General features: G+C 54.3%; 4 protein-coding genes and 1 non-coding gene across 6 annotated transcripts; all 5 read left to right on the top strand.

Annotated features, from left to right (window-relative positions):
• The first annotated feature begins 1,870 nt into the window (after nt 1–1,870).
• Nucleotides 1,871–2,362, top strand: LOC125399672 (uncharacterized). The gene is made up of 2 exons (XR_015003482.1): nt 1,871–2,064; nt 2,160–2,362. It is a non-coding gene; the product is annotated as an uncharacterized LOC125399672 (transcript).
• Nucleotides 2,363–2,632: 270 nt separating this feature from the next.
• On the top strand, nt 2,633–4,760 carry Prm2 (protamine 2). The gene is made up of 3 exons (XM_048433204.2): nt 2,633–2,764; nt 4,010–4,379; nt 4,505–4,760. The coding sequence occupies exons 2-3, from the start codon at nt 4,127–4,129 to the stop codon at nt 4,567–4,569; spliced, it is 318 nt and encodes a 105-aa protein (XP_048289161.1). The 5' UTR covers nt 2,633–2,764; nt 4,010–4,126; the 3' UTR covers nt 4,570–4,760.
• An 88-nt stretch (nt 4,761–4,848) lies between these two features.
• On the top strand, nt 4,849–5,607 carry Prm3 (protamine 3). Its single transcript, XM_048433205.3, has one exon. The coding sequence runs from the start codon at nt 5,208–5,210 to the stop codon at nt 5,520–5,522; it is 315 nt and encodes a 104-aa protein (XP_048289162.1). The 5' UTR covers nt 4,849–5,207; the 3' UTR covers nt 5,523–5,607.
• Nucleotides 5,608–7,901: 2,294 nt separating this feature from the next.
• Tnp2 (transition protein 2) lies at nt 7,902–8,590 on the top strand. Its single transcript, XM_048433433.3, has 2 exons — nt 7,902–8,283; nt 8,430–8,590. The coding sequence occupies exons 1-2, from the start codon at nt 7,974–7,976 to the stop codon at nt 8,444–8,446; spliced, it is 327 nt and encodes a 108-aa protein (XP_048289390.1). The 5' UTR covers nt 7,902–7,973; the 3' UTR covers nt 8,447–8,590.
• A 3,299-nt stretch (nt 8,591–11,889) lies between these two features.
• On the top strand, nt 11,890–14,162 carry Socs1 (suppressor of cytokine signaling 1). 2 transcript variants are annotated; one of them, XM_085694560.2, is made up of 2 exons: nt 11,890–12,273; nt 13,044–14,162. In XM_085694560.2, exon 2 carries the CDS (start codon nt 13,094–13,096, stop codon nt 13,730–13,732), a length of 639 nt encoding a protein of 212 aa, XP_085550686.1. In that variant the 5' UTR covers nt 11,890–12,273; nt 13,044–13,093; the 3' UTR covers nt 13,733–14,162. The 2 variants fall into 2 exon arrangements, with proteins under 2 accessions (XP_085550686.1, XP_085550685.1); XM_085694559.2 differs by lacking the exon at nt 11,890–12,273 and adding an exon at nt 12,346–12,535.
• Nucleotides 14,163–19,759: the final 5,597 nt, after the last annotated feature.

The following is a 19,759-nucleotide window of genomic DNA, read 5'->3' as shown; positions in this document are numbered from 1 at the left end:
GCCATCTCTCCCCTGCCGTTGTGGGTTGAACCCCCCCCCCCCACCCCGAGACTGGGATTCAAAGTATCACAATAAACACCCTTTGTCCCTGAGGCTGCATCTGTTAGGCATTCTGCAACAGCAACAAGAAAATCAACTAGTAACGCAAAGTATAAAGCACCCACTAATCCACTCTGACAAATAAATTGACAGCAGGGGCCAGGGTAGGGTCGGGGGAAGTTCCAGTGTGGAGGTTTCAATGGCTGGTGAAGACATGATATCTTGAGGAAACACAATGTCCACCCCCTAAGTATGAACCCTGCATAGAACCCCAAGCTGATGGAGGAGGAGTCATTCAGTGAGCACTGACCCTAGCCTCGGTTTCACCCTCTGCAGCCCTTAATGGTTTGATCTTCAGACACCTCTCTGTGAGCTGGATGTGGGGAGCCTGGGCTCGCTCTCCTTCTGGAGTACACTCCACTTCCGTAGAGCCTCATTTTCTCCTAGACTTGAACCTCTGAAGCCACGTGGAAGATCATAGGCGGTGGCTAGGAGGTGCCTGAGACTGTTCTTTAACCAGACAGTAACTTACCCCTCCCGTGTGTGGTGGTGAGTGTGGCTGGGTTTCCAGAAGGCCATGGCTAGCCTTTAGTCCACCTTTGTATAAATAAACTTGAAAATTCAAGTTCTGAGCTATGGAATTAGAGGGAAAAAAAAAAAAAGGTAGGTCACGTGTGAGAAACACCCAGGTATAGGGCTGGAATTCACAAGCAAAGCCTCGGCTGGACTCCCATCCTCTGCTCAGTTCCTTGCTTGGAAGCTTTCAGTCCACAAATGCACAGTTGTCCTGGGAACCCCTGGGGAGACAACTCTCAGAACTTGAAGACAGAGTGCAAACCAGAGTCCTTGATAAGGAGGGAGGTGGTTTGGAGGCTTTCCTCATCCCCATATCGGCTTCGTGTCCACATCCCCATCAATCTGCTCACTGCTCCCTTTCAGGCCTCTCTGCATCTTTAGAAATATCTAGAAGCAGCTAACAAGAACATGCCCATCACTCCTCTGCCCACTGGTGTGTCCCCAGAGCCAGGACACCGATGGTCTCTGGCTTCCTAGCCTGTCTCATCCCATGTCACTTTTCCTGTGACCAGATGCCAAGCCTAAAGTCCACAGGGGCCTGGAGGAGGTCACATTCCATCTCGGCCAATTCCCATTGCGGCCTCCCTCACCTGCTGGGCCTCCCTCTGCTTCTTGCCCAACTGCCTTTCAGCTTCCTCTGCAGGCTGGACAGCAGCCGAGGTGAAATCAACACAAGAGGAAGTGAACTTCTCCTGGACACACAGGGGCAGCAGCATTGCCCACAGTCACCTCCTGTCAGGTAATGTGCAAAAGATGACCTGCACCCATGTAGCCCATGTGGCTACCTAAGGGGCTCCAGTGTTCTCACCGGAGCTGACTCTTCCTGCATCTCTGAGACCCTCTGGAATCATTGGTCAGTGCCCCGCTGGGGCTTTCACTAACTTTCATAAGGTCAAGTTCCCTCAGCAAATATCCTCTGGGCAGTCTGAAGATGTGTGCTTTTTTTCACAGTTCCAATTTTGCATGGCTGTTTCCCTGCTTGCCTGGCCTTGGATTATCTGTCGGGGCCTCGCCTGGAAGCAGGTGTGTGTGGCAAGCACTCACTGTGAATGAATGACTGAATGCTCACGGAGGTGCTCCCCTCAGTCACTTCAGCAACTGCTGATGCCAAGACCCTGCTCCCCCTCTTATGCCCATATTTGGACATGGTACAGGTCCTCACTGGCCATGGTCTGTGAGGTCCTGGCCTTTTTTGACTTCACAATCCCCAGGGGCCCCTTGCGTCTATAAGAGGAAGAGGGTGCAGGCTCGCCAGCCACAGCCCGCAAAATTCCACCTGCTCACAGGTTGGCTGGCTCGATCCAGGTGGTGCCCCCTGCTCTGAGCCAGCTCCCGGCCAAGCCAGCATCATGGCCAGATACCGCTGCCGCAGCAAAAGCAGGAGCAGATGCCGCCGTCGCAGGCGGAGATGTCGCAGACGGAGGAGATGCTGCCGGAGGAGGAGGCGAAGTGAGTAGGGAGCTGGGTTTGGCTGGGCTGGGTTCAGGCGGTCCAGGGACTGGGCAGAGCTTGAGATTCCCCCCTCACTTACCTTGTCTCTCTAGGGTGCTACCGCCGCCGCCGCTCATACACCATGAGGTGTAAAAGATACTAGATGCACAAAATAGCAAGTCCATCAAAACTCCTGCCTGAGAATTTTACCAGACTTCAAGAGCCTCTCGCCACATCTTGAAAAATGCCACCATCCAATGAAAAACAGGAGCCTGCTAAGGAACAATGCCACCTGTCAATAAATGTTGAAAACTCATCCCACTCATGCCTCTTAGTTCTTGGGCTCTACGAAGGGTGGGTGAATGTGGCTAAGGGGGTCTTTGGTCAAGTGGGAGAGGTTTCAAACCTGTCAACAGCCAATTCTCAACATCTACCCCCAGCCACCTCTACAGATCCCTCCCCAGAAGGGCTTCTGAGGGCCTCACCGTGGATAGCAGACATGAGGGCCACCTAACCTGGGAGGTCTTGGGCCCCAGTCACACAAAGACTGTTGGAAAGTCGAGGGCCCTCAAGACGAACATCAAATATGAAGGCCAGTTGAGTTTCCAGAGTTAGATCTAACTGGTCAGAAACTGGGGAACAAGAAATCCCAATGGATCTGTGTGATAGGCCATCAAGACTCGCTAACCAGAAATGCCCATCACCGATCCCTTCTTGGGTAAGCCCATGAGGGCCTGAGCAGTTAGGCTTGGTCTTCTCTTGATCTCAATCCTTGGGACTGATTTGTGTGTGAATGCAGAGTTCAGATGACCCTGGCTGGAACATGTGTCTGCAAGGCAGCAGGAGCCTGCACAGGGGCCGTGAGCCAAGCCTGTGCTCAGCTGAACCTTCTAGGCCACCAGGGGACCCTCTGTACACTTCAGATGGCCTGTTGAATATCCTTTGTGCCTGGTTTTCGGTGTTGGTGACCCAAGATCTTATGTATGCTAGATATACTCTGCCACTCTCATTGGCAAAATCTAGATCTTGAAGCCCTCTGTTTATGGTGAAATTCAGCCAATATTCCATGATGGTTAAGATCAAGGTACCAAAACCACCATGTTGGAGATAAAAAGTACAACCCCCCCCCCGTAAGTTTCACTACACAAGTTTAATTTTTTTGCTGTTAGGTCCTTGCACATGCTAAGCACACTATGTCTCAAGTCCTAGTATGTCCTATGGTTAAACGTCAATTATGAGAGAAATCAAGGATAGCCTGGGCTAAAATGAGACTAAAGAACTGTTTCAAGTATGCCTCAGGAGAAGAGGCCCTGAGGGGTCAGGTGTGGTGGCTCACATCTTTAATCCTAGCACATGGGGCAAGAGACAGGCAGACCTGGCTAGCCTGGTCTCCAGAGCAAGTCCCAGGACAGCCAGGGTTACACAAACCAAAACAATGATAGGATTCCAGCATTGGAGGGAAACACAGCCTTGACTCTGTCTGGTTCAGCCGTGACCTTGATCAACACAAACTTTTTGTGCCTCAGTTTCCCCCATGGAAGATACATGAGAATATGTCTGGCACTTGTTTGGACGTTTTAGTAGTTCAGTGTGTCCTTAGTGTACATGGAGAAGGTGGGAAGCTTTTTCCACTGCCTGGCAGTGTGAGGACAGAGGCTGGGGCTGGGGCTGGGGCTGCAGGTGATTTAGTTGGTAGAGTGCTTGCCTGCCATGGTACTGCAACAATGGCACAGACCACGCAACAAGGCAACAGACCAGGATAGAGAAGTTGAAGCCCTGTCTCATACTAAAGCTACAACGGCTCTAAGGCAAGGCGAGTAACTTGGCCCCCTTCTCCCAACCTGCGAGCCAGTGCTGCAAACCCTGCCTGTGTTGCCCTCACAGAGGGGACTGGGCAGGGTGGGAACAATCAGGGGTGGGCCGCCAGGTCACAGTGGGGTTCCCCTTTATATATGACCCCCAGAGAGCTCCCCACACCAGACCATCATCACCACCAAGAGCAGGTGGGGAGGCTTCCGTCCTCCTCCTCCTATCCAGTCAGCTGCAGCCTCAGCCCGGAACCTCCTGATCTCCTGGCACTATGGTTCGCTACCGAATAAGAAGCCCCAGTGAGCATCCACACCAGGGGCCTGGGCAAGACGATGGACATAAAGACCAGGGGCAGAGGCAAGGGCTGAGCCCAGAGCGTGTGGAGGACTATGGGAGGACACATAGGGGTCACCACCATCACAGACGGCGCTGCTCGCGTAGGAAGTTGTACCGGATCCACAGGAGACGCCGGTCATGCAGGAGGCGGAGACGTTCCTGCCGCCACAGGAGGCGGCATCGTAGAGGTAAGCACCCAAGAACCCCAGAACCTTGACCACCTGTGCTGCTGCCCAGCAAGGCAGGAATGCTCCCCATCCAAACCCTGCTGCCTCCCAGGTAGCCTAGCAAACCAGAACTTTCCTTCCCAAAGGCGGCAGAAGATGCCGAAGGAGGAGGAGATGTAGGTGCAGAAAGTGTAGGAGGTACCGCTACTAAAGCCTCGCCAGGCCCATCCATCCTGCCTGGAGCCAAGGAAGTCGTCTGCCCAAGGAATAGCCACCTGCCCGAGCAACGTCACGCGAGGTCACACCACCGTTCAATGTTGATGTCTGAACCCTGAGCTGCCAAGAAGCCACGAGATCTGAGTAATGAGCAAAGCCACCTGCCAAATAAAGCTTGACACAAGACTCGCTGGCTGCTGTCTCCTTTTCACGAGCGTCATGGACCCGAGGGGAGGGAGTAGGGACCATTTCTAGTTATTGTCAGGGAGGAACCTGAGCCTTGCAAGGATGGTGAAAAGCTAATTTCCCCCAAAGAGGAATTCTACCTCTGGACCCGGGAAGCGAACGAGTTTGGGACTGGACTGGGAGAGGTCCTGGAAGTAAGGCCATCTTCCCACCGTAAACTAGGCACACTTGAGTTTCTAGACGCAGTAGGTTTGCCTGACATAACTCCTGTCCAATTGGCCCTCCCAGCTCATAGTGGCCAGTGCAGCTTCAAGTTCCAGGGTGGGGGAGGGTCCAGAGGGTGGTGCCTTGGAACCTGTTTGTGACGTCAGCGCCACGCCCACTAGCCTCACACCCTCTCACCGCCCAAGCTGCCTCCCTCCTAGTCCAGAGAGACAGGAGTGGGTGATGGGTTCCCGCTGTGCCAAGCTCAGCACTGGCCATGGCACGGCCCAGAACACAGGTCACAGCCGTGGCCACGAGTCCTCCATGAAGAAGCTCGTGGCCTGTGTGAGTCAAGACAACTTCTCCCTGTCATCAGAGGGCGAGGAGGAAGAGGAAGATGAGGAGGAAGAGGAAGAGGAGGATGAGGTGGAAGAGGAAGAGGAGGAGCAGATACCGGTGAAGGGCAAGCTGCTGCTGCTGGGGCCCGAGAAGCAGGAGAGTACTGAGGACAATGCCGTGGCCCAGCCAAGCCCCGAGCCCAAGCAGAAGCACTCCTGACCCATCCTGAGGCCTGTCTGGTGATGGGTGCCCATCGCCACTCCAGAGGAAGAGGACATTCAGAAAATAAAGAGTCTCCAAGGAACTCTCCTGGTTTCCCTCTTTCCCTTCATGTGCGTGCTTGGAGAATGGCCACCAAGTGTTGGGCACAGAGCTTGGGGCACTCGAGGCAGACTCTGTGTAGCTCTGACTCAGGCAATCCTCCTGCCTCGTCCTCTGAATGCTGAGATTACAGGCTCAGACACAGGTCTAATTTGCTTCTTCTGCCCCACCCCTCCTTGGGAAGTTAGTTCCTGGCCGCTCAGGAAACTCTTTCCTCCTGCCAAGGCAGCACAACCCCAGGAAACTTCGAAGGCCCAGGTCCTGGTGCTTGCACTGGTAGAGTCTGCAGCCTTCCTGATCCCAGGTAGCCTGATTTCCTTTGACTTTCATCTACCCTGCCACAGAGGCCTCCTCCAGCCAGCCTCCCAACTCTTCTAGGCCCTGGGGACCTGGGTAGTGGAACCCATTGGGAGTCCTCAGGGGAGGTCAAAAGGCCATGATGAGTACACAAGGTCTCCAGGGGTCTGGGGAGGGTTGGGGGGGAACTATGAAAAAGATAGCGCTGAGGCCCTTCAGGTATGGTCCAGCCTCCTTTCCACACAGCGAAGGGCGTGAGCAGAAAGGACAGCCAGGCTGATGTGGAGAGCTTCTCAAGGTGTGTTGCCCAGAACAGGGGTCTAGATGATACAGCTAGATGATGTAGGTGCCACCAGCCACTGCTCCAGAAATTGTGGGCGTATGACTACAGGACCCCAACCTGTGCCTTTAATTAGCAGCACTTGGAATCAACCCAGGGCCTCGTATGTGCCAGGCAAGTGTTCTATCCTGGCTCTTGTGATAGTTCTAGCCTCTCTGAGGATACTTGCTAGTGGAAGTGAAGGCCGGCCCAGCTGGTCTAGCACAACCCATGATTCATAGCCTCCATACATTTCAAATGCTTCTTCCACAAATCAGATCAGTATCGGTGAGTTCCATGCTATGAGAATGGGGACACAGATCTCGGGGGAGGGGAAGCTGCTATCCAGCCTGCATTTGCAGTCACTGGGATGCTTCCAGGCCAAGCTGGCTGAAGAGGGTGAGTGGAATAGGCAGGGCTCAGTAAACCAGGCAGTTTCCACAAGGGGCCCTCTGGTATGTATATGAAGAAATTGACTTAGAGCTTGGCATGCGCCTGAAATCCCAGCACGTGGGAGGCGGTGTCATCCTCAGCTGCACAGTGAGTTCCAGGCCAGCTCACTGAAACTGTCTAAACAACAAAGGATGAGTTAAATGGCTCAGTGGTTAAAGGAACTGGCCGAGTTCAAGGAGAGAAAACATTTCTCAGAGTTTTTACACACACACACACACACACACACACACACACACACACACAGAGAGAGAGAGAGAGAGAGAGAGAGAGGGAGAGACAGAGACAGAGACAGAGAAAGAGAGAGGGAGAGACAGAGAGAGGCACCTGCCAGTAAACGCTGATCACGAGAGGCAGTACCGCAGGAATAGTGCAGTACGGAAGCTGGGGCAGGGCCATGTGGGCACAGGGTGGGCAGTATCTCAGAGCCAGAGCTGAGGAAGCACAAGAGGGCTCTAGTAAAGCTGCTGGATATTGGGAAGAGAACACTGGCGTCAGGGCACACCGGCATCACTACAACCTGACCTTTTCTTTTCCGGGTTGGAACAGAGACTGAACACTGAGTCCCACTGGGAGGCTACCAGGACCCAAGGGCTGGCATCCTAGCTCAAAAGAATAGAAGGGCTCATATCAGACTGAGGGAACCTCACGGCATACCCAAGATCAGACTTCAATGCAAACTAGGCTTTGAACCTGCCACTCAACTTCTCACCTAGGAAGGCTGAGAAGGTGGGTCCATTCTAACCCCTAGTCACTCTGCAAGTCTTTGGTCCAAGATGCTACCCAGTCAGGGCACACTGCCTCACTGCCCACTCACTGGTTATACCTCTTATGGTAGGCCGGGCACCAGGTGACCAGGTGGAAAGGAAGAGAGTTCTGCTGCTCTCAAGGCCTTGAAGCACGGACCAGTTGCACTGACCGCAAACTGGTCCTCACCTAACCTCATGATACAAATTGTTAATATTTCCAATGGTTTATTATCTCCATCCCACAAAGCTGGGAAACTGGGCTATGGAGAGGTGAACGCACAGGGACGAAACAAGAAGCTAGCTGCGAATCTGAGATGTGACCTCAACACAATCTGACCCACAGAGCCCTGAAAACTGCCCCGCCCTGGGGAGAGGGCGATGGGCAGGGCTTTGCCATACCTGTCACCCTCTGTGGCCTGTGCCATCATAATTGGCCAAGCTATATAACTAGGTGCCGTGGGGGCTCCCCAAAGCTGGGCCTGCTGGAAGAAGAGGAGGAGGAGGAGATCTCTGCCCCTCCGGTTGGGGCCTCCCATGGACACCAAGATGCAGAGCCTTTCCTCCACCCACCCTCATCCCTCTCGGTCCCCAGGCCACCCCTGCAGCCAGTGCAGCTGCAGCCACCACTGCCGGAGCTGCAACCAGGCAGGCCACCCGAGCTCCAGTTCCAGCTCCAGCCCCAGCCCGCCATCGAAGCACCCCAAACTAACCATGCACTCCCAGCACTCACCTAAATATCGCAGCGGCTGTTCCAAGAACAGGAAGACCTTGGAAGGGAAGGTGAACAAGAGAAAGGCGGTCAGGAGGCGGAAGCGGACATACCGAACTAAGAGGCGTAGCTCAGGTACCTGCCCAGTGGAATAGTAGAAGTCTCTACAGCCTGGGAGCAGGGAAGAGGGCCACGGGCTGCCCAGGAGGGCACTGGCTTCTAGATGGAGGAGAGAATGGGAATCCTGTATTAATGGCCCCTTTTCCATTTCTAACTTTTAGGGCGAAGATACAAGTAAGACACTCCACGTTGTTCCTGTGTCCATTTGATCCCAAATGGAGACAGCCATCACTAGGGGATGTTGGGAAGATGCTGGCAACAGGAACGTGTCCTTGCAGCAATTTCTATGCAACATGATTAAAGCTTGTACCCTGGAAGACTATCCTTGAGTGAGCAGTTTTGCTTTTTGTTGTTTTTGAAAACTAATAAAGTAGCACTTAATGTGTCACAAGCAATACCAATCAATGGTTACATGTGTGGGTACACGCCACCCTGTCAGACGCGAGACTGGAGGTAAAAAATCAGCCACAGCACTGGCTGAAAGTTCAAGACTTTCATATTCAGTCCCTGGTGTGATTCAGGGAGCAAAATGAGTCTCTTCCCACCCCCATTCCCTTGCTGGAGACCATTGGTGACCATTGGTCCAGGCTCTGTTCTGTCCCTACCACATGGCTGGCTAGTGGCCCTAGTGGACCTGCGATGCTGTTCAGCAACCCTAAGATTGCCCGTGTTTATAGGGCCTTTGCACTGGCCAGTCTTCTCTGCTTCATCTTATCCCACAACCATCCAATCCCTCCCATACGGGGACCATGCACACACCCCCCACTCCCCACCCCCACCCCCTGTCAAGGAGTGTTGGGCAAAGAGCACTTTCAAAATCACACACACTGACCAGGGAGAGCGTTTCCCAGCATTGGAAAGAGAAACCAAAGGTTTGGTTTCTCCTCTCCACCTCTACCTCTACCCCCACTGCTAGAGAAAGGTGGCCTACAGGCCAGACTGTGCCCCACATCTCGCATCCCAACCCAAACTGCAGGCTTATGACCACAGCACAGAGGGGATCTACATCTCTTGCCCCAATTTCTGTAGTACGGGAGGTTGAACCTAAGGTCATAAGCATAGGCAAATGTTCTACCAACAATTCCATCCCCAGTCTACTGTGTTCCCTTTAGACAGCCCAGCCCTGGGAGTATAGAGCAGGCAAAGTCGGAGGAGGGAAGGAAGACAAGCCTGTCACACAGTATGAACACAAAGATTGAGTTCATAGACCAGAGCAGCACCGACTGGGTACATAACCTCAGCATTTATCAAGACCCTACCACAAGTAGCAAAGAAATAGGCGTAAAAAACTGTCTGTGTTGTAAATGGAGCACTCTGCTCTGGGCCCCAGGACGGGAAGCTATGTTGTTCAGCACATTTCTCTTTCCCTCTGGCATCTGGATTTGGTTTCGTTTTGATTTGAATTCACAACTTTTTAGAAACTGAAACCGAGCTGTCTGCAATAGGCTGAGGAAACTGCATCCAGTGACTACCCTGACTCACACTGGACTTTGCAACCAAGTCAGGGTACAAGGGAAAGTGAGACTCAGCTCATTTGCCAGACCCTGGAGTCTCCCTCTTATTTAGGGATGCAACGAGACAATGACTGAATCTCTCGGCTTCTTCGTTAGCAGAGAAACCAGCATGGAGACATTGGGAGTGCGGCAGTCTGCAGTGCAGTGAACGGGGGCAAAGGCTTCGGGGTCAGAACCTTGGCTGTGCGGTGTCCAGGCCATGAAAACATGGCTTAGTTTCTACCACTAAACCAGTAAAGACTGCACCACTGGGCCCGGGAATTAAGATTGGGAAGTGCTTAGCATGCAGTCAGCCTAAGCCAATAGGCTGTGGCTATTGGAAAAGGAAGTGGAAGTATGGTCCCTGAGGAGAAGCTAGCAGGGCAGGGGTGAGGGGATAAGCCCTCTGACTGAGGGAATGAGGGAAGCTCTCACAAGCAGTTGCTGGAGTTGCCAATGTGAGTGGAGGTGATGAGAGGCCTGGGGCCATCTGCTATTTATAGGGTTCCTTCTGCAGAGGCCTGCCAAGGAGACTGGAGGAGTCATCCCAGCCTTGCCACCTTCTTTCAGGCCCACCCACCTCGGCTCCAGCCCTCCTGCTGCCAAGTCCCAAGGGATACTGTACTTGGGTCTAAGTACCAGAGACTTCCCTCCTCCTCTTCAACTTTGCCTGCTCTAGTCTGTACTTCCTGGGCTGAGCACAGTAGCCTGGGAATGGAATTCAGTTGGTAGAAAATTTGCCTATGACCTTAGGTTTAACTTCTAGTACTACAAAAAGAATAATAATAACTGGGCAGGTGATGTAGACCAGTTGGCAGAGGGCTTGTCCAGTATGCACAAGGTCCTGCGTTCAGTTCCCAGCCCTGCATAAACCAATCATGGTGATGCCTGCCTGTAATCCCAAGACCCAGAGCTCGAGCTAGAGGACCAGAAGTTCAAGGCCAGCCTTGACTACAGAGCAAGTTTGAGGCTAGCCTGGGCTATAGGAGGCACTCTATCAATGATAAAGGACAAGGCCACGAGCCTGTGGCTCTAACACACCTCTTGAAGACACTCTCAGAAAGAAGGAAGGAGGAAGAGGAAATGCCTGTCGGGAGTAGTTTGTAACTGGAAAATGGATGCATCCAGAGCGGAGAGAGGCAGTGCAATGCCCAGCACAGCAGCAGAGGGCATGCAATCACATGTCAAGGACATGGCTAGAAGATGCTGAGTGGAGGAGGACCTGGGACCGAAGCCCAGGCTTTACCCACTATGTTACCTATGTCACCCCATCACCTACCAAGGGTGTGGGCCAACCACAGCTGCCCCAAACCAGACCACACTGCTCTGCACTTTCTTTCCTATCCCTCCATAGATGCTTCACCAGCGACCCTGCCAGCCCCAGTCAAACAGCTTCAAGGAGCTCAAGACAAGGACACTTAGTTGTGCTTGGGATGAAATGTGGAGCTCTGGGCTCAACCTGGGGAAACTGAGGAAGGGAGACCAGGAAGATCTGGCCCCAGAGCGTCAGACCAGCAGACTAGCAGATATCTGAGAGGAGCCTGTAGAGGGCAGTGTACGTCACTGCAAGACACAGAGAAGTTTGCACGCGAACCTCCTCATCTGCCTTCATTCATAAACATCACCACCAGCCAGGCACCTACTCATGGCCTTCCAGGACAAACTGAATCACGAAACCACACAGTGTCCTAATGATAGGTCTGACCGCCTCGATCCCAAGGTGTACATGGAGCACGGGAGCCCTTGTGGAGGCATGCTTGCTAGAGCCTTGAGAGCGTCTGTAAGGTTGAGGTGAGAGGGTAGGAAGGCAGAGTTTTGGGGTTACAGCTGAAAAAGCCTTATTTTTTTCCCACTGGGTTCGTCTGGAGGTGCCCAGCCATTGTGAATCACAGCCCCGCCCCGGGCCTCAGTTTCTCCAGCTGCCCACGTAGTGGGAGTGCAGGGAGTGTGAGTCCTGGCCGATGGGGACCCAGCCCAACCCCACCCGGTTTCCGAGGAACTCGGCCGGGAGCGGGGGCGCCCCTCCCGCACCGCCTTAGGCTTCCTTTGAAGCCTCTGCGGTCAGGCCACCGCTTCCTGGGAAGCCCAAGCCAAGGCCAGGCTGGGTGGCCGACGGGAGGGGCCTGCAAGTCGGGCTCCGAGGCTCCGAGGCTCCAGGGGAGGGCGGTGGCCCCGCCGGGCTCCAGGACTGGCTCTCGCACTCCAAGACCGGCCGAGATTGCCAAGGCTTTCGGGTCCTGGGCGGTAAGGACCCTGGCAAGGAGGAGCTTCTTAGGGGGACGCAGGCTCCAGGCGAGGCGGAGCCCAGACCAGAAGGTCGCAGACACCGGGAGGAGAGGAGGCGTGTTAACGTCGCGCGAGCATCCCACCCGGCCGGCTGCAGAGATGTGGGGCGAAGGTGGCCAGAGCAAAAGAGCGGGCACCAGGTCTTAAGGTGGCTATCCCAGACACGGACCAGAAGATTCGGGGCGGAGCCAGAACCCCAGGACGCAGAGGTCCCCAGTCAGGGCAGGTGCGAGGCAAGATCGAGCTAGGGAACAGACAGACTATAGGGAGAGCCGCCGGAGAAGAGAGAGGACTAGCTGGAAAGAGAAACCGAAAGCGGCGGTGGGTGGGACCGGTGGGTGGGGCCTCCCTGGTTTAAGAGCCTGATGCAGGGGCGGGCAGCAGCAGAGCGAGCTGCGGCCGTGGCAGCTGCAGGGCTCCAGGCCCCGGAGCATGCGCGACAGCCGCCCCGGATCCCTCAGCCGCGGCGCCCCGCGTCCCGCCGCCAGGTGAGCTGGGGCAGCGGCGGAGGAGGAGGCGGGTGGGGATGGGAGGAAGGTGAACAGAGCCCGGCAAGACTGGTCTCGCAGACTGCGTGGTGGGGTCGTGGATGCCACGCCTCTGGCGCCCGCCCGCCCCACCGGCTCGTCCAGGCGGACCCCCGCGCGCGAAGGGTGCTGGCAGCGCCGCCTCTCCGGCCCTGAGCCCAGATCGCCCGCCCGGGTTCCAGTCCCCGGTGTGGCCAGCAGGCGGCAGCCGCTGGGCGGCGAGCCACCAGCGGGGACGGCCGGGAGTCGGGCCCCTCTCCACGCCCCCTTCTCCACGCGCGCGGGGAGGCCGGGCTCCACCGTCAGCCTGGAAGGGTTCCACGTACGGGAACAGCCTACTTCGCAGATGAGCCCACCGAGGCATAGAGCCTCCGGGCGGATTCGGCGTTCCGCCCTCGCTCCTTGGGGTCCGCTGGCCGACCAGCGCCACCCGGACGCTCGGCTCACTGTCTCTGTCTCCCCCCATCAGCGCAGCCCCGGACGCTATGGCCCACCCCTCCGGCTGGCCCCTCGTGTAGGATGGTGGCACGCAACCAGGTGGCAGCAGACAATGCGATCTCCCCGGCAGCAGAGTCCCGACGGCGGCCAGAGTCCTCCTCATCCTCGTCTTCATCCTCGCCGGCGGCCCCCGCACGTCCGCGGCCCTGCCCTGCGGTCCCGGCCCCGGCCCCTGGCGACACTCACTTTCGCACGTTCCGCTCCCACTCCGATTACAGACGAATTACGCGGACCAGCGCGCTCCTGGACGCTTGTGGCTTCTACTGGGGACCCCTGAGTGTGCACGGAGCGCACGAACGGCTACGTGCCGAGCCCGTGGGCACCTTCCTGGTGCGCGACAGTCGCCAACGGAACTGCTTCTTCGCGCTCAGCGTGAAGATGGCTTCGGGCCCCATGAGCATCCGCGTGCACTTCCAGGCCGGCCGCTTCCACCTGGACGGCAGCCGCGAGACCTTCGACTGCCTCTTCGAGCTGCTGGAGCACTACGTGGCGGCGCCGGGCCGCATGTTGGGGGCCCCGCTGCGCCAGCGTCGCGTGCGGCCGCTGCAGGAGCTGTGTCGCCAGCGCATCGTGGCCGCTGTGGGCCGCGAGAACCTGGCGCGCATCCCTCTTAACCCGGTACTCCGCGACTACCTGAGTTCCTTCCCCTTCCAGATCTGACCGGCCGCTGCCGTGCCCGCAGCATTAAGTGGGGACGCCTTATTATTTCTTATTATTAATTATTATTATTTTCCTGGAACCACGTGGGAGCCCTCCCCGCCTAGGTCGGAGGGAGTGGGTATGGAGGGCGAGGTGCCTCTGGCTTCTGGCCGGAGACCCCATCCCGCCTCTGGGGGGCTTCCCCTCCTGGTGCTCCCTCCGGGTCACCTGGTTGTAGCAGCTTGTGTCTGGGGCCAGGACCTGAACTCCACTCCTACCTCTCCATGTTTACATATTCCCAGTATCTTTGCACAAACCAGGGGTGGGGGAGGGTCTCTGGCTTCATTTTTCTGCTGTGCAGAATACCCTATTTTATATTTTTACAGTCAGTTTAGGTAATAAACTTTATTATGAAAGTTTTTTTTTAAAGAAAAAAGATTTCTGGAGCGTATGTTTTGGCCAAACGTCCTGGGTTGGGGGCAGGGATATTCAGATTGACTTTCTTGAAGTGGTTGGGGATTTGGGCAGCGGACACAGCTCCTCCCACAGCACTGGGGACCAAACTGCCAGGCTACTTTTGGTTTGTGTTTGGAAAGATGGCGGCTCCAGTCTGAGCTCTCCTGGTTATCCGTGCCTGGTCTCTGCTACCCCTGCTTGAGCGAATCCTACAGCCCCTGATACTTAGTATTGCCTTGTCCCCCCTTTGAGCGACAGGTCATTGTGCCAGACCTCTCCTGGTGGAGAGGTGGGCCCTTTTGACTGTCCACCCAGCATCAGTTTGAAAAGGATGACAGAGAGGAAACTTCTTTGCTCCTCTGACCACAACTACTTCCAGGAAGAGGGTGGGGCAGAGCGGCCAGGGCTCACCGAGTTTTTGGAAGGAGTGGCAAGTTCTGCAGTCAGAGGGGATGATGAGCCATGCTGGCTTGACTGTTGCTTCCCACCCTACTCTGCCTTGTGTACTTTTTCGGAGCCAGAAAGCTGCTTTGCGGTCTGTGGTGGCAGGGGCCCTGGTGCTGCTGGTGGCTGGGGCAATTCCCTCTGCCTCTCTGAAAGGCCCAGCTCTGTGAGACACAGTGGTGGCAGGCGTCCAGGTGGAAGGGCTGTTTCAGGACACTTGTGGGGCACCAGAAGGGACCCAGGACCCTGGCTTTGAGGCAGGTGGGCTGGATAGGAACTGGTAGGTACTGAGTCACAGCGAAGTTTGGGACTAAGCATGTTCCACCTCATATTCGGAAGTTGTCATGACTCCCGCAGCCTGAGACATGCTTCTAGTGGCTTTCCTAGTGTTCAGAGGAATCAGCTGCTCTGGGCACACTTGCCTGGCCCAGACTTGCTCTGTGGTTTTAAAGGGCCAAAGTCCTCCAGGACAGGGTGGCCAGTCCTTCAGGGAGGTGGGGTGGGATGGAGGCCATATTTGGTGTGTTCTCTATTCCTTCCTTTTAGCCCCGATGCTGCTGTATGAATTATGGAAGTTATGGAGGTCCTTCCTACCCTTGCAGGGCAGAGACCAGGTGACATCTTGCAGACCCCCTAGTTAGAGGTGTGTGTGTGGGGGGTGGTAGCTGCGAAGACCCTGCTTAATACTCAGACCGGCCTGGGAGTCAAGCTCCTACCCCCAAGAAATAGGCCAGAAGGCAAAGAGGTGCTCCCACACTGGCACGGACCAGTTGGCCTTCACCTGGGCCTTTTGATTGGTACTGTGGTACTGTTGGCATCCGCATTTTACAGGCAGGAACCAGGCCCTCCTTCAAGCATAGGTTGAAGGCAGGTAGTTTTACAGCATGCCAGGGGGATTTCCTGGTCTGAAAAACGTTGACAAGTTCTGTGTTCATCACAGAAGTCTAAATCACAGACCCATTGCTTTGTAAAAGCCTGAGGCAGACCGGCTAGGAATAAAGACTCCCGTCCCTCACACTCCCCAGAGATGGCCCCTTCTTCCCTTTATGAGTCATTAGAAAAAAAAAATTCATCCTGACATACAGAAGGTGACCTAAAAGCCCCTGGGAGCTGCACTCCAGTGTCTGTGTGTCTGTCGCGCTGTGGCTTCCCTGGGGTGCAGGTTCTCTCTCTGGCCCTCAAACCTCAGCCTCATGATTCAGCAGTGCTGACGTCAGTGCACAAGAATGAAAAGTGAGAGGAGGGACCAAGCAGTGGGCCAGGTGGAGTATGGGGCTGACAAAGGGGGGGAGCAAGGCTGATGGCACACACGCGCACACATACACACAGGTGTGAGGCTGACAAAGGGGGGGGAGCAAGGCTGATGGCACACGCACGCACACATACACACAGGTGTGAGGCTGGCAAAGGGGGGGGAGCAAGGCTGATGGCACACGCGCGCACACATACACACAAGTGTGAGGCTGACAAAGGGGGGGGAGCAAGGCTGATGGCACACGCACGCACACATACACACAGGTGTGAGGCCAGCCTAAAAGCCAATACAGAGCATCTGTGATCTGTGTTGTTTTCCTGGGGTGGAAGAAAAGGCTCAGGCAGGAGGCTCCAAAGTGGCAGCCAGGCCTTGTACAGTATGTCTGTCCTGTTCTCAGTAAGATAAGTTTTGTTCCTTCCTTTTTTCCTTTCGTTCCCCCTCGTTTTTGTTTTTTGGAGGTAAGGTTTCCTGTGTGTAGCTCTAGCTGCCTGGAACTCGCTCTGTAGATGAGGGTGGTCTTGAGCTAGAAACCCACCTGCCTCTGCCTCTGTACCTCCTGAGTTCACCTCCACCCAGCAGAGAGTCTTTAAAGAGTTGGGGAGGGAAAGAAGACGGAGAAAACCTGTGAAAATGCATTCCTGGGCTTCCCCTCATTCTGTGAGCTCTCCTTGACCTCAGGAGTTGGTCATGAAATGAACAGAGGTGCCTCTTCTTTGGAGTGTCCACTTAGCACAGAACCATGGTATGTAGTAGGTACCTAATCTCTGCACAGTGAAGGATGTGTGGAGGTCCAGATAACAAACACTGTGGTGAAGTCTGGGAAGACTGAGAGTTCAAGGCCAGCCTGGGCTATATAGTGAGGAACACATTTCACACATTTCAGATGCTCTTCTAACCCCCAAGGACGCAGAAACGAAGGGAAGAGGGGTCTGGGCTCTGTTCTCAGGGTACCACATACATACACAGGAATGGTACTCCAAAAAGGGGCAGGGCTTAGAGGAAAACTAGCCGTGGCTGGTGGTGGTGGCACTGGAAGACGTCAGGAAGGTCATCCAAGAGTCCCTGGAATAACTCCTGACCAGGAAAGAGATGAACTGACCAGGAAAGATGGGGAAAAGGCTTAACTGGCAAGTACAAAGGCGCCACCCACAGCAGAACCTGCTTCTGCTCACCACAGAATGCCCCAGAGGGGAAGGCTAGATTGTGCTGTGCAGGGCCCCATCCATCTCAATTTTAGGAAAGCCCATTGGGAACCAGGAAGGAGGTGGGTGGGCTGACAGGTAGGTGTGACCTGGCCACTTGCATAGCTGCTCCACACCCCTGGGCAGCAGCTGGCCAGGCATCCCACAGATATCACCCTGAAGTGCCTAGAATAACAAGTGGGGGGTCTCACTCAGCCTGTTTCTGGGGGAGCCTCAAGGTTCCTCTGAGGAGTACCATTTTCACCAAAGCAAAAATCACACAGGGATAGCGGTGCCTAGCATGGCACCTTGAACTTGGAATTGGGACCTAAGCCACAACCCTTGTGGGGAAGCGTGGGTCCCAGGCCCACAAGTAATGGGGATGCTGGTGCAGCTCCACCTGTCTCGCCTTGCACATAGTACGGACCAGCAACTCTGCCTGTTATACCAGTCCCCACAGGCTTGAGGAACCAAGGCCTTCAGGGGGTCTTGCCTAGCTTTGGCCCAGTACTCACCAGCTTCTGTTTCCGGGGTGTTGTGCTTTTCGTGGTAGTTTGTAAGGTGTAGTTAGTAGGTGCCGGCCATGGTAGATGGCTAGGTAAAGCATTAGTCCAGGCAAATCCTGTTTCAGCCAGTGGTGCTCGGGCTGCCACAGACTGTACTTGATAACATCACTGCACTTACTGGGCTTACGCTGAGCTTTGCTTGGCTCTGCTTGGCTCCCTTCACCAGTGGTCCCTTGTGGAGTGAGTGGGGGCCTGTGTCTTCAGCCTGCTTGACTCCTTCCAAGGCCTAGAGCAGGCATGTCTCGAGGGCACGCCAGGTCAGCGAGATGATAACCAGCCACCCCCTGTCCACAGCCCCTTTTAGAATATTTATTTTTAATTATGTGCATGTGCATGCAATGTGTCTGCAAAGTGGCAGTGTCCTTGAGGTCAAAGGTGGTATCAGACCCCTGAAGTTAGATTACAGATGACTGTAAGTCACTTGATGTGGGTGCTGGGAATTGAACTCAGGTTATCCTAGTTTGGTTTTTTTTTTTCTGTTGTTGTAATAAAACATTGACCAAAAGCAACTTGGAGAAGGAAAGGGTTTATTTCTTCTCTCAGGTCACAATGCATCATTGAATGAAGTCAGGCTGTAAAGAATTTGGAGGAAGAAAATTAAGCAGAAGTCAAGAGTTTGCCCATAAGTATAACTCAGGAGTTGGCATAGCCCACAGTGGGCAGGGCCCTTCCACATCAATCATTAATCAAGAAAATGTCCCCACAACTACATTCACAGGCTGATCTGATGGAGGCTATTCTTCAAGTAAGGTTCCCACTTCCCAAGTGACTCTGTGTCAAGTTGATAAAAACTGACCAGCACGTGGGCCATCTCTCCAGTCCCTAACCCTTTTTGTTGGTTTGTTGGTTTTGTTGGTTTTTGTTTTTCGAGACAGCCTTGGCTGTCCTAGAACTTGCTCTACAGACCACGCTGGACTCAAACTTAAAAGATCCACCTGCCTCTGCCTCCCAAGTGCTGGGATTAAAGGTGTGCGCCACTACCCGCCTGGGCCTTAATCCTCTTTTTAAAGACTGGGTCTCCTAGGTCTCCACTTTAGTTCTAAGTTAGCCTGGCACTCACTTGCAGTTCAAGCTGTCATTACCCCTCAGTCCTTCCACCTCAGCCTTTGAGAGCTAGAATTACAGCTTTGGACCATCGTGCCCTGCTCACCCACCTTGTTCAGTCCTCGGAGATTCAACAGTGTTCCCAGCTCACTCTAGGCCCTACTGATTCTTACCTCCTTATAGCAGGCTTTCTTGTACCATCAATCAGCAACCAAATCAAGACAGGGAGACTTCTTATCAATTATGAATGCTTGACCTTATCTTATGCTAGCTCTTATAACTTATATTAACCTGTTTCTCATCATCTGTTTTTGCCTTGGGACTTTTTACCTTTCTTTCATTGTATATGTCCTCCTTTCTTGCTTCCTCAGTGTCTATCTGGCTGACTCTGTGTTTCCCTCTCTTTCTCTCTCGTTCTCTCTTCACCAGCCTAGATTCATCCTCCTACTTATTCTGTCTGCCAGCCCTGCCTCTCCCTCTACTGCCCGGCTATTGGCAGTTCAGCTTTTTATTAGACCAATCAGGTGCCTTTGGCAGACAAAGTAAAACAGCAACACTAGCTTTACATAATTGCATAATTAAACAGATGCAGCATAAACAAATGTAACACATCTTTACATACACCTCTGCCCACCATGTAACTCGGTCTCAAGCCCTCTCCTCACCTGCAAATGCTGTAAGCTACTAACCTTCTAGACCATGGACAAGAGTCTTGCGAGGTAGCCAAGGACGACCTTGAACTCATGATCCTCCTCCCTCAACCCCTTGGGTTCTGAGATTACCAGTGTGTGCCAGCACATCTGGCCTTTCCTACTTTAGATTAGCACCATTTATTGTTACCTACCAGCTGCTAGGCTTGACCCAGCTTCCATTATGAAGGAAAAGGCTCAAAAAGGTTGACGAATGGCCCCGTTTTGGTGGGTGAAAAGCCGGGCTGGATTTTGGGCCTAGCTGCTTCTGATGCCGAAGATCATTATCCTAGTCACTGTAGGTGACAGGGCTGAGGGTTTATACCAGGGATGTTCACAGGCCAGCCAAAGCTCAGAGACCCCATCTTCCTAGCCTGACCTTTCCCAGTGCAGGCCCAGGAAGCCAAAGCAGG

This window comes from Myodes glareolus, chromosome 9, assembly GCF_982192425.1.
Source record: "Myodes glareolus chromosome 9, mMyoGla1.1, whole genome shotgun sequence".
NCBI classification, from domain to species: Eukaryota; Metazoa; Chordata; class Mammalia; order Rodentia; family Cricetidae; genus Myodes; species Myodes glareolus.
Note: the sequence above shows the minus strand (reverse complement) of the source record. Positions and strands in the feature narration are given on the sequence as shown.

Excerpts from the sequence above, each read along its gene's own strand:
- Socs1 (XM_085694560.2), top strand. The coding sequence starts at position 13,094 with ATGGTGGCACGCAACCAGGTGGCAGCAGACAATGCGATCTCCCCGGCA.
- Prm3 (XM_048433205.3), top strand. The coding sequence starts at position 5,208 with ATGGGTTCCCGCTGTGCCAAGCTCAGCACTGGCCATGGCACGGCCCAG.
- Prm2 (XM_048433204.2), top strand. The coding sequence starts at position 4,127 with ATGGTTCGCTACCGAATAAGAAGCCCCAGTGAGCATCCACACCAGGGG. Across the intron at positions 4,380-4,504 it reads CAGGAGGCGGCATCGTAGAG|GCGGCAGAAGATGCCGAAGG; the intron begins GTAAGCACCCAA and ends TCCTTCCCAAAG.
- Tnp2 (XM_048433433.3), top strand. The coding sequence starts at position 7,974 with ATGGACACCAAGATGCAGAGCCTTTCCTCCACCCACCCTCATCCCTCT.